Source organism: Chiloscyllium plagiosum, chromosome 25 (genome assembly GCF_004010195.1).
Source record: "Chiloscyllium plagiosum isolate BGI_BamShark_2017 chromosome 25, ASM401019v2, whole genome shotgun sequence".
Taxonomy (NCBI): Eukaryota; Metazoa; Chordata; class Chondrichthyes; order Orectolobiformes; family Hemiscylliidae; genus Chiloscyllium; species Chiloscyllium plagiosum.
The window spans coordinates 42,283,150-42,297,115 of NC_057734.1; the positions used below are offsets into that span (position 1 = coordinate 42,283,150).

Below are 13,966 nucleotides of genomic sequence, written 5' to 3' on the forward strand. Positions count from 1 at the left end.
TCCCCTTCCTGTCATCGGAACAGCGACCCTAGCTGCTCTCTCAGCTGGATGTAAAATATCCCATGACATTACACCCAAAATAGCTGAGGACCTTTCTCTGGCTCCCTGGTCAATATTTATCCCTCAAAACAGAACGCCACAGTGGGACATCTTGTGGTCACCGAAGACACTATATGAATGTATGTCTTTTCTTTAATCATCCAGTACTTACACCAACTGTTTACACCAAATGTTGATGCAATGATTCAATTCAAGAGATACCAGGCATCAGGGAGCAGGAGGAACAGAAAACATAATCAAAATGTAAGTATTTCTTTACAGAACTTTTGCTTCGAGTCATAGAGTCATAGAAATATACAGCATGGAAACAGACCCTTCGATCCAACTTTTCCATGCTGACCAGATATCCCAACCTAATCTAGTCCCATTTGCCAGCACTTGACCCATATCCCTCTAAACACTTCCTATTCATATACCCATGCAGATGCCTTTAAATGCTGTAATTGTACCAGCCTCTACCACTTCCTCTGGCAGCTCATTCCATACACACACCACATTCTGCATGAAAAGGTTACCCTTTAGGTCCCTTTTAAATCTTTCGCTTCTCACCCTATACTTTCTACTTTTGGTCTCTCCCACCCCAGGGTAAAGACCTTGGCTATTTACCCTATCCATGTGACTCACGCTTTCACAAACCTCTATAAGGTCACCCCTCAGCCTCCAACTCTCCAGGGAAAACAGCCCCAGCCTATTCAGCCTCTCCCTACAGCTCAAACCCTCCAACCCTGGCAACATCCTTGGAAATCTTTTCTGAACCCTTTCAAGTTTCACAACATCCATCCTATAGGAGGAAAACCTGAAGTGCACACAATATTCTAAAAGTGGCCTAACCAATGTCCTGTACAGACACAACATGACCTCCCAAATCCTATACTCAATGCTCTGACCAATAAAGGCAAGCATACCAAATGCCTTCCTCCTTATCCTGACTACCTGAGATGCCACTTTCAAGGAGCTATGAACCTACATTCCAAGCTCTCTTTGTTCAGCAACACGCCCCAGGACCTTACCATTAACTGTATAAATTTTGCCCTGATTTGCCTTTCCACATTTATCTGAATTAATCTCCATCTGCCTTTCCTTGGCCCAGTGACCCATCTGATCAAGGAATGAGGTGATGCATTTTGGGAAGTCTAATTCTAGAGCGAACTATACTGTAAATGGAAGAGCCTTGGGGAAAATCGATAAGCAGAGAGATCTGGGAGTTCACGTCCATTGTACCCTGAAGGTGGCTTCACAGGGGGATAGAGAGGTCAAGAAGGCACAAGGTATGCTTGCCTTCATCGGACAGGGTATTGAGTATAAGAGCTGGCAGGTCATGTTAAAATTGTACAAGACTTTGGTTCAGCCGCATTTAGAATACTGTGTACAGTTCTGGTCACCACATTACCAAAAGGATGTGGAAGCTTTGGAGAGGGTGCAGAGAAAGTTTACGAGGATGTTGCCTGGTATGGAAGGTGGTAGCTATGAAGAGAGGCTGAGTAGTATAGAGTTGTTTTCATTAGAAAACAGGAGGTTAAGGGGGACCTGATTGTGGTCTACAAAATCATGAAGAGTATAATCAGGGTAGATAGAGATAAGCTTTTTCCCAGGGTGAGGGATTCAATAACAAGAGGTCATGTGTTCAAGGTGAGAGGTGAAACGTTTAAGCGGGATATCCACAGCAGGTACTTTACACACAGGGTGGTAGGTGCCTGGAATGTGTTACCAGCAGAGGTAGTAGAGGCAGGCACGGTAGATTCATTTAAGGTGTATCTGATAGATGCATGAGTAGATGGGGAGCAGAGGGATACAGATACTTAGGAATTGACCGACAGGATTAGACAGTGGATTTGGATCGGCTCAGGCTTGGAGGGCCGAAGGGCCTGTTCCTGGGCTGTAAATTTTCTTTGTTCTTTGTAGGATCCCATTGTACTCTGAGGTAACCTTCTTCACTGCCCACTACACCTCCAATTTGAGCACCTTCCACTGAATTTCATGCACGCCAAGTGTAGAATATTGAATTAGGCTGTTGAATGTTCAATTAGGACATAAGTGTTACACTGTTCAAATATGTTGTGACCAGAATTGTATGCAATACCTGAGCTTATTGAGAATGGGAGATTATTGAACACTTGGCACAGAGCTCTGTCCATGGCATGCCGAAGTTCACATTCTGCGTGGCCTGCGCACAATGAAATCAGTCATGAAGATGGAGAGAAATGGCCTGATTTTTGTGGCCTTGCTGTTAGAGGTACCTGGTGCTTATGCTGATCTTGGTGTAGCAGCTGGAGTCATGGTGTCAGGTGTCAGTTTATCACTCAGAGGTGCCTTATTGGTTTGTGATACTCCAGAGTGCCTGCTGATCGATACTATCAAAAGCCTTCTTGAAATCCATGGTAACATCTATTGTCTGATATGCCAGTCCCTTTGTGTTATGTTTCTGATCTATTTGCGGCATGATCTACCAATGCAGAGACCTGCCTGGTTGTTGTGAAAGGTACTATCCACTTCTGCTTTCAAACGGTTGAGGAGCACCTTGCTGAAGAGCTTGCCAGCAAAGTTATGACCCTGGTCTCCAGGGCATTGGCTATGAGGAAAGGTTAACCAGGCGAGGATTGTTCCCACTGGAAAGGCTGAGAGGACACCTGATAGAGGTCTACAGAATTATGAAAGGCATAGATCAGGTGGATAGTCAGAGGCTTTCCCCCAGGGATGATGTTTCACTTACAAGGGGCCATGGGATGTTTAAGGTAGATGTGCGAGGGAAGACTTTCACACAATGGAATGCACTGCCAGAAGAGGTGGTGGAAGTAGGCACATTAACAACATTTAAGAGGCACCTGGATGGTTACATGAATAGGGAGGGAACAGAGGAATACAGACTGAATAAGGGCAGAAGATTTGTTTTAGAGTTTAGTTAGGGCATGATGATTGACACGGGCTTGGAGGGCCGAAGGGTCTGTTCCTGTGCTGTACCTCTCTTTTGTTCTTTGTTCTTTTGACCCACCAGTTGTTCCAGTCACTAAGGCTCCCTTGCATTGGCAGTTTGAAGATTCCCATCTCCAGTCATCCAGGATGACCTCTGTTGTCCAGAATGTGTTGAACAGGAACATGAACTGTGGTGACAGTATCCTTGCCATGTTTCAGCAGCCCAGTGGTATCTCACCACTCTCTGGTACCTCATTGTCCATCAGACTCTTATTGTCTCTTTGAACCTCGGATGTGACAATTTCTCCTGGGTTTACGTTCAGCTACTGAGGGGTGCTGTTGTCATCAAACAAACGTGGAGTTGGATTGGGGCTGATTAACGATCTGAGCTGAAAATGTGTTGCTGGAAAAGCGCAGCAGGTCAGGCAGCATCCAGGGAACAGGAGAATCGACGTTTCAGGCATAAGCCCTTCTTCAAGATCTGCCCAATGTGTTCTTCCCACTTCGCCTCCTGCTCTTTGTCCATTAAAATCATCTGTGTTCAAACATAACCAGTCTAAAGAGTGGCTTTGCCAAGTTTGGTCTAAGTATCTGCTCTGAGATAAACCAAGACAATAATGACCAGATAACAACAAGGCTCCTCCATCACCAGCCGAGAACAGGACGTCAAGGACATCAGACAGTTTCCCGCCTTAGGAATTTAAAATTCCAGATTGTGTGATGTAGAAATCAATGTCCACACAAAAACTGGCAAAATGACATAGGTCTTCCAACAGCTTCAGACAGTGTGATCATCCAACACCATCAGCTCGGGCCATCAGTCTGTGGCTCCACGTATCTACTGAACTAACTGCACTCTCTGCCAGCAAGACATAGAAGAGGACAGCAAAGGTCTGAGGTAAAGTGGATGTCTTTCTCTGACACTCCTTTTGTAAGATCCTGGATATCCTTGGAGTCACCAATGAGGAAGCTTTGCAGATGACAAATCACAGGTGCCTGTGGGACATAGTGACTGAGAGACTGACCAGACACATGTTTTGCTAACTGTAAGTGCAGAGGGACAGTATGGTGGACACCCCATGTAATGTTGAAGTTGACCAAAAGAAACCTGCTGAAGAACATTTGGGAGGACCTTCCAGAGTGGGACAGCACCTGGGCTGGAACAAAAGAGATGATTACAGGGGGCAGAGACTTGCTGCTCATAGTTCCTCTTGTCCTGTGTGGAACAAAGTCTAATGACAGAGGGCAAGTGATTAACAAGTATTCATAATAGGGTTAGAGTTGCAGAGGGTGAACGGTCATAGAGTCATAGAGTCCTACACCATGGAGACAGGCCCTTTGACCAAACTGGTCCATGCTGACCAAAATATCCATCCATGCTAATCCCACTTCCCTGCACTTGGCCCCTATCCTTCTAAATCTTTCCCCTCCATGTATTTGTCCAAATGCCTTTGAAATGTTGTTAATGTACCCGCCTCAACCACTTCCACTGGCAGCACATCCATATGCGTATCACCCTCTGTGTAAAAAAAGTTACCCCTCAGGTTCTCTTTTATTCTTTCCCCTCTAACCTTCACCTGATACCCTCTAGTCCTTGATTTCCTGACCCTGGGAAAAAGGCTGGGTGCATTCACTATATCATGATATTATACACTTCGATAAGAGCCCTCAGTCTCCTAGGCTCTAAAGAAAAATATCCTAGCTTGTCCAAATTCTCCCCATTGAGTCCTGGCAATATCCTTGTAAATTTTTTCTGCACTCTTTCCAGTTTAAAAACATCCTTCCTATAACAAGGTCATGACTAACAATAAACCCTGGTTACCGAGGTTGATTAATTAGCAAATAGAAATAATACACTACTTACAGAGAGTATGAAATTAACAAATATTAAGAGTAAGTTAAAAATCACACAACACCAGGTTATAGTCCAACAGGTTTATTTGGAAGCAGTAGCTTTCGGAGCGTGCTCCTTCATCAGGTGATTGTGGAGTAGACAATTGTAAGACACAGAATTTATTGCAAAAGAATACAGTGTGATGTAACTGAAATTATATATTGAATAAGACCTGGATTGTTTCTCATCTTTTAGAATGACCGTGTTGGTTTCAGTTCTTTCATATATAAATTGCAAAACTTTTTTAGAAGTTCTCAAGTGAACTTTAACAATTGGTGTCATGTCGGCCCAGATAATGCATTGAAGATAATTCTAAAAGTCAAGAGACATAACAAACAATCCAGGTCTTTTTCAATATATAATTTCAGTTACATCACACTGTAAACTTTTGCTATAAATTCTGGGTCTTAATCTTATAGTCCACAACCACCTGATGAAGGAGCAGTGCTCCGAAAGCTAGTGCTTCCAAATAAACCTGTTGAACTATAATCTGGTGTTGTGTAACTCTTAACTTTGCATGGTGGCTCAGTGATTAGCACTGCTGCCTCACAGCACCAGGAACCCGGGTTCGATTCCAGCCTCAGGCGACTGACTGTGTGGAGTTTGCACGTTCTCCCCGTGTCTGCGTGGGTTTCCTCTGGGTGCTCTGGTTTCCTCCCACAGTCCAAAGATGTGCAGATCAGGTGAATTGGCCATGCTAAATTGCCCGTCGTGTTAGGTGCATTTGTCAGAGGGAAATGGATTTGGGGGGGGGTTACTCTTTGGAGAGTCGGTATGGACTTGTTGGGCCGAAGGGCCTGTTTTCACACTGTAGGGAATCTAATCTAAAATTAAGTACACCCCAGTCCAACACCAGCACCTCCAAATTATGATTACCAGTAAGCACTAATTACAGAGGGTATGAAATTAACAAACAATAATCAGGTTAAGGTTACAGAGGGTGTGAAGTTAACAAAATTAATAATAAACTCTAGTTACAAATGGCCATTAACAAATATTATTATTAAACACTGGTTCCGGAGGATGAGAGGTTACGAGACGCTGGTTATCAGGGGTGACAGATGAGTACAGTATACCCCAATGGTTATAGGTAATAAATAAAGACTGGGAGTATATCCAGTGCAGAGTGGTCATGTGAACCGGGGCTGCAGTTGCCAGGAGCTGACAGGTGGCCAGTGGTCAGAGCTGACTCGGGAGCAGTTTGACGCCGAGCCCCCCCAGTGCTCAGTGTGAGTCCGAGCTCAGCACCAGCTCCTCCTGGGCTCAGCCGAAGCTGCCCCGATGTCTCAGGCGGCCACCAAAGCGGACCTCAAGGAATCTTTAGAAGAAAGTCCAGCGGCAGACCATGACAATGAAGCGCAGCAGGAGGAGATGTCCCCGAAATATATCTTCCTCACCATATTCTCCTGTTTCTGTCCGTCTTACCCCATTAACATCGTGGCGTTCGTCTTTTCGATGATGGTGAGTGAACAAAGCTGTGATGCTGGTCAGACACACACACACGTAATCCCTGAGTGTGTTTCTGTAAAGCAAGAGTCTGTAGAAGTTTCAGACCGTGACAGGTTGGTTATTGTAGACATCCTTTGGCGCTAGTTTCTCACCTCCTGCAGCTTGTCTTGGCCGGAGTTGTCACCCGGATTTCACAGATTCCTGTGATTTCCCCAGGCGCTGGAGCACCCCTCTGGGTTGTGTACTCCAGCCTGGACAAGCCACCCCGCTTATAGTCATTCACTGCAACTTCTCGCGGCTGTTCGAGGTGGCCTGCTCTTGTGTGGGTTGGGATAACACGGGGGTGGTGGGGAATTGCCTTCACACCGTACCTGAACCCCAGGATATCCCAACATGACAAGGAAGTACTTTGGATGTGTACTCATTGCTCTAATGTGGTTCCCATACTGTGTGAAGCTGCCTCCAGCATCACCACAGTATAATTAGTCTGGTGTACTCTGTAGACAGATGAGTGGTCAGCTCTCCAGTTCTCATTATCGAGGCTTAAACTGAAGACCCCACTCTATTGGCCTTCTGTGATTGATCCTCCAATGTAAGTTGAGAGTGACTGCCTCGGACAACAAGATGGTGTCTGAGCCCACGCGGCATCAAGCACTACGAATAAGATTGGAAGTCAATGGTAATGGAGAGGGAAGCTCCACTGACCAGAATCCCACCAAAAGCCGTTCACGGTTCCTGGAAGCCAATCATCTCAGCCCAGGAGATCTCTGCAGGAAGTCATTTTCTAATCAACTGTATTCAGACACATTATTACAAAGCTCTGGGGCAGGTGGGACTTACGATAGAAGGGGTTCATAGAATCCCTACAGTGTGGAAGCAGGCCATTCGACCCATTGAGTCCACACCGGCCCTCCAAAGAGCATCCCACCCAGACCCTATCCCTGTCACCCTGCATTTCCCATGGTCAATCCACCTAACCTGCACAGCTTTGGACGGTGGGAGGAAACCGGAGCATCCAGAGGACACCCCACACAAACACGGGGCGAATGTGCAAACTCCACATACACAGTCACCCAAGGGTGGGGCTGAGCCTGGGCCCCTGTGAGGCAGCAGTGCTAGCCACTGAGTCACTGTGCCACCACCGTGCTGACCTGAAGGCTGACCTTTCAGGTTTGGGTTAATAAATGTTAAGTACTAATCATGCCAGGTTGTGATTTTGTCCAACAAGAGAGAAACTAGCCATCTGTCCTTGCGATTTAAATGCATTTTCAATGCTGACAATCAACGTCATGGAGTGACTACTGGCCAGAGCTAAGCTACAACTACAAGAGGAGATCAACCCTCTGGGAGTCCAGCAGGGACTCAGCTGACTCCATGAGGTCTGTCCACCATCTCCAAGGCACAAGGGAGGTGTGTGATGGAATACTCCCCACTTGCCTGGATGAGTGCAGCTCCAACAACACTCAAGAAGTTTGACACCATCTGGGACAAAGCAGTCTGTCTGCTTGCTACATTATCCACCACCTTAAACATTCAGTTAATGCACTCCTGACATATGGTGAAAGCAGTGTGTACCATCCACAAAATGGATGACAATAACTTGCAAAACCATCTTTGGCAGCACCTTTCAAATCCATGGGTTTTACCACCCAGAAGGAGCAGAGAGCAGATGAGAACACCATCACCTGCAAGCCTCCCCCACATCATATACCATCCTGACTTGAAACTACATCACCATTTCTACACTGTCCTTTGATGAAAATCCACAAGCTCCCTTTGTTGTTGCATCCTGGGTGCACTGCACTGCACTCTCAAGGGTAATTAGGTATGGACAATGTAGGTCTTGCCAATGATGCTCACATCCCTCGACCAATCAGAAATCAATACGACGTTCCTCAAGAAAAAGGCCAAATCACTGCCGGTATTGACTAAGGCATAAATGTCGGTCAGCGATGTCTTCTCTACACTTCAAAAAATGCCAGTGATGTTTCACATCCAGTTCAGAGGGCAGGCAGTTTAGCTGCCATGACACCTGAATGACAAGACCCCTGCAGCAGTGTCAGCCTGGATCACATGGTTAATGCTCTGCAGTGGGCTCGAACCCACAGGCTTCTCGAGCAGAGGGAAGGGTGCTGCACAGAACCAAAGCTGATGCACAGCACACGCCAGGCCAGGTACAGATGGAAGGTGAACCTTCCTGAACAGCGTTAGTAACCAAGCTGGATTTTTAACACAGTCCGACAGCAGCATCGTTTTTTCTAAATTTCCAGGATTTTTCAAAACTGAATTTGAATTCTCAAATTGCCATAGCGGGTCTTAATTTTACATCTCATCCATACATTATAGTCCATTAACATGCCCTTAGGTACAGAGCCAGAGACTAATCCATTGTCGTTGGAGTGCTGAATGCTGTATGCCTGTCACTTTAAGGATGGGATGACTAAAATTATTCCAGAACAGCACCGGGATTGACTCCTTGAATAGAAGGATGTATACGCATTGATACAATTGGCACTCTTGCAGAAGCTTCCAATAGCTACTCTTTGATGTAATTCTGTGGTCTAAAGGTTGCACTGAGTGGTTTCTGGTACCTGCTCCTGACTTTACACCACCTTTAACATCATGCTTTTCACCTGCAATCAATGTTCCCTGACAGTGGTAAACCGGCAACTAATACTCTGATAATGTGCCCATTCCATGTCCTCCAGCTCATTCTAATCAACCTGGCTCTCCTCTCCTTTCTTCTAGTTTAACTTTAATTATTATTTTTGCTCAGTACATATTGGAGCATGCCTTGAACAGCCTCACTCCTACTTCAGTGGCTCAGTGGTTAGCACTGCTGCCTCATAGCACCAGGGATCCAGATTTGATTCCAACCTCAGGCAACTGTGTGGAGTTTGCATGTTCTCCCTGTGTCTGTGTGGGTTTCCTCCGGGTGCTCCGGTTTCCTCCCACAGTCCAAAGATGTGCAGGTTAGGTATATTGGCCATGCTAAATTGCCCACAGCATTCAGGGGTCTGTAGGTTAGGTGCATTAGTCAGGACAAATGTAAAGTGATATGGGGAATGGGTCTGGGTTGGATACTCTTTTTTGGGGTTAGTGTGGACTTGTTAGGCCAAATGGCCTGTTTTCAAACTGTAGGGAATTCTATGATTTTCATCTGATGTACATCTCTGCTGAATACCTGACATTTGACATTCTCCTTCTTTTCCATCAACTGAAATGTTATGGAAGATTAATAAAACTCCCTGACTCTGTGTGTCTATATATTATACAGTCATATCTTTACTCGTTTGAGTGCAATCAGCCTCTATCTGACTCAGTACTTCCCACCTCTCACTTTAACAGTTTGGCTCCTGTTATAGGTCTAATTATTAGATTATGTGATTAGTCAGTCCATTTGCCTGTACACTGACCCAGTTGGTGCTAGCAACCCTTGGTGCTGTTCCCCACCCGTCTCTACTTGACTCGGGACCACCTGCTTGTGTCTCTGTCTGACTCAAAGCTATCTGCCTGTACTGACTCATGCTCCTCCTCTGAGTATTTGCATACTATCTGCCTGTATCATTGCCCATCTGAGTAAGTGCTTTGTTAGGATTAGGGTTAAAGTGCTTCCAAGTGAAGCATGGGAGGTTATTGGTAAGGCCAGTCAAGACCTTACCAATAACTCCCCAGAGGCCTGGGGAGTTATACTGAACAAAGAGTGCAGGCTCATAGCTCCTTGTAGTCCAGGTAGATAGAATAGTGACGAAGGTGTTTGGTATGCTTGCCTTTATTGGTCAGTGAACTGAGTATAGAAATTGGAGGTCATGTTGAGGCTGTATAGGATATTGGCTAGGCCACTTTTGGAGTCCTGCGTGCAAATCTGATCTTTCTGCTATCAGAGGAATGTTGTGAAACTTGAAAGGGTTCAGAAACAATTTGCAAGGATGTTGCCAGGGTTGGAGGGTTTGAGCTATAGGGAGAGGCTGAATAGACTGGAGCTAATTTCCCTGGAGCTTAGGAGGCTAAGAGGTGTCCTTATCGAGGTTTAATAAAATCATATTCAGCACTGTTCATGAATCCTCAGGTACTGAAGCAGTCCGTGTCCAAATGCAACATGAACTGGACAATGTCCAGGCTTGGGCTGACCAATGGCAAGTAACATTTGTGCCACACAAATGCCAGGCTATGACCATCGCCAACAAGAGATAATCTAACCACTGCCCTTAACATTTAATGGTGTTACCATCACTGAATCCCCTACTATCAACATCCTGGGGGTTACCATTGACCAGAAACTCAACTGGACACACCACATAAATGCTGTGGTTACAAGAACAGCTCAGAGGCTAGGAATACAGCGGTGTGTAACTCACCTCCTGCCTCTAGAAAGCTTGTCCACCATTTACAAAGCACAGGTCAGGAGTGTGATGTAATACTTCCCACTTGCCTGGTTGGGTGCAGCTCCAATAACACCATCCAGGACAAAGCAGCCCGCTTAATTGGCAGCACACTCACAAACATTCACTCCCTCTACCAATGACGTACAGTAGCAGCAGTGTGTACTGTCTATAAGATGCCCTGCGAAAATTCACCAGAGATCCTCAGACAGCACCTTTTAAACCCATGACCGCTTCCATCTAGAAGGGCAAGGGCAGCAGATACATTGGAACACTACCACCTGCAAGTTGTCGTCGAAGCCACTCACCATCCCGACTTGGACATATATCGCTGTTCCTTCACTGTCGCTGGGTCAAAATCCTGGAATTCCCTCCCTAATGGTATTGTGGGTCAACCCACAGCAGGTGGACTGCAGCGGTTCAAGAAGGCAGCTCACCCCCACCTTCTCAAGGGGCAACTAGGCACGGACGATAAATGCTGGCCCAGCCAGCGACACTCACATTCCAAAAACAATGAATAAATAAATAAATAAATAATGAGGGTTGTGGAAAGGGTGAATAGCCAAGGTCATTTCCCCAGGGTGGGGGAGTCCAAAACTAGTGGATATATGTTTAAGGTGAGAGGGGAAGGATTTAAAAGGGAGCTAGGGAACAACCATTTCACGCAGAAGATGGTAAGTGTACAGAGTGAGCTGTCCCAGGAAGCGGTGGAGGCTCTTACAATTACAGCGTTTAAAAAAGGCACCTGGATGGATATATGAATAGGAAAGGTTTAGAGGGATATGGGCCAAATGCTGGCAAATGGGACTTGACTAATGTTGGCATGGACGAGTTGGACTGAAGGGTATGTTAATGTGCTGTACAACTCTATGATTCTATGAGGTGGTTTGAACTGGGACATTGAAGTTTATCGACTGGGTGGATGCTGTCTCTAGGAGGTACTAAAACCTCATGATCACGTCTGAACCGAAATATTCATTGGAATTTTCACTTAATGTTTATTACGGTAAGATCATTAAACTCCAGTATACAGAGCAAATTAAGAAACGCTCGTGGCACATTATCACTTGGCAACCGTTTCCTTTGTAGATCAATTCACTATCTCACAAGAAGTGTGAGTTCCTTTGACAGTCTGTTGAGAGAAAGCTGATAACATAATGTTCTGCATTGTGACAAAGGACAGGCTGTGCCCAAGTGGAAATACAACATGATGATGCGGCTGGATTCAGAGGGCTGAACTAATGCTGCATTGACACAAGTTCATATCTCACCATGGCAACCAGAGGAATTTAAATAAATCTGGAATCGAAATACTAGCCTTAATCATGTTGATCACAAAGCTACTGGCTCAGAGTGAAAACCCATGTGCTTCACCCATGTCTCTTGATGTAGGATATCTGCCAATTTTGGCTGGTCTGATATACACGTGACTCCAGATCCTCAGCAATGTGACTGCCTGCTCCAGCGGCCGAGCAAGACATCCATTTCTGATAATCCAATGCAAAAATGTGGAAAAGGGATGCATCTCAATTAATTACCTGGCACTGAGGTAGGCCCTGGATCCAACAAAGACATTGTGTGCAGCTCTGCAATCCACATCATGGGAGGGATGAGATAGCACTGGAGAGGGTGAAAAGGAAATTTAACAGGATGTTGCCTGGGCTGGAGATTTCAGTTATGGAGAGATGAGACAGACTGGGGTTTGTATCCTAAGAACAGAGGAGACTGAGGGGGGACATAATTGAGATGTAGAAAATTATATGGGGTGTAGATAGGGTAGGTAGCAAGGAAGTTTTCCCCTTGGTGAAGAATCAATGACCAGGGCCACACATTTTAAGGCCAGGGGCAGCAGGTTTAGAGGAGATGTTAGGAAAAACGTTTTCACCCAGAGACTGGTGGGAGTCCAGAACTCACTGCCTGTTGTGGTGGTAGAGGCAGGAACCCGCATCACATTGAAGAGGTACTTAAATATATACTTGCACAAGGTATACAAGGCTGTGGGCCAAGTACTGGAAAATAGGTTTAGAAGAGAATTTTGCAAGTTTTGTGAAGGTTTGTAGCTCAGGTTGAGGTTTAGGGTGTAGGTGTGCTCGCTGAGCTGTAGGTTTGATGTCCAGTCATTTCATTACCTGGCTAGGTAACATCATCAGTGGTGACCTCCAAGTGAAGCGAAGCTGTTGTCTCCTGCTGTCTATTTATATCTTTCTCCTGGATGGGGTTCCTGGGGTTTGTGGTGATGTCATTTCCTGTTTGTTTTCTGAGGGGTTGATAGATGGTATCTAGATCTATGAGTTTGTTTATGGCGTTATGGTTGGAGTGCCAGGCCTCTAGGAATTCTCTGGCATGTCTTTGCTTAGCCTGTCCCAGGATAGATGTGTTGTCCCAGTCGAAATGGTGTTTTTTTTCATCCGTGTGTAGGGCTACGAGGGAGAGAGGGTCGTGTCTTTTTTTGTGGCTAGCTGGTGTTCGTGTATCCTGGTGGCTAACTTTCTTCCTGTTTGTCCTACATAGAGTTTGTGGTAGTCCTTGCATGGAATTTTATAGATGACGTTGGTTTTGTCCCTGGGTTGTACTGGGTCTTTTAAGGTTGTTAGTTTTTGTTTGAGAGTGTTGGTGGATTTGTGTGCTACTAGGATTCCGAGGGGTCTTAGTGGTCTGGCTGTCATTTCTGAGACTTCTTTGATGTATGGTAAGGTGGTTAGGGTTTCTGGCTGTGCTGGGTCTGCTTGTCGTGGTTTATTCCTGAGGAATCTGCGGACTGTATTTTTTGAGTATCCATTCTTCTTGAATACGTTGTACAGGTGGTTCTCCTCTGTTTTCCAAAGTTCGTCTGTGCTGCAGTGTGTGATGGATCGTTGGAATAGTGTTCTGATACAGCTTCGTACACCCAGCAACAGGTGGCGCTAGACCTGAGCCCACAACTAGGAAACAAAATTACATACCTCCGAAGAAAATTACACAATTCCGGACAATTAAACAAGACGGAATTCCAGAAAAATGAAACCAGGCGGGACCAACACCCCACAATTCTACAGACTACCAAAAATCCATAAACCAGGAGCCCTCCTCAGACCCATAGTCTCACTACCTGGAATACCAACTTACAGACTGGCCAAAGAACGACACGCAAGACTGAAATACCTTGTAGAAGAGTCACAGCACTCCATCCACTCCACCCAGGAATTCCCAAAAATCATCAAAAACACCAAAATAGAGGAAGACGAAGCAATGATCTCATTCGACGTAACAGCACTGTTCACCTCCATCAACA

General features: G+C 45.5%; 1 protein-coding gene across 1 annotated transcript in view; it reads left to right on the plus strand.

The window, feature by feature from the left end:
- The first annotated feature begins 6,020 nt into the window (after positions 1 to 6,020).
- The window catches only part of LOC122562790 (transmembrane protein 233), a 56,120-nt gene continuing 48,174 nt past the window's right edge, over positions 6,021 to 13,966 (plus strand). Inside the window, exon 1 of the mRNA XM_043715981.1 lies at positions 6,021 to 6,325. Coding sequence (XP_043571916.1) covers positions 6,146 to 6,325 — 180 coding nt within the window. The 5' untranslated portion in view covers positions 6,021 to 6,145. The remainder of the gene's footprint in view (positions 6,326 to 13,966) is intronic.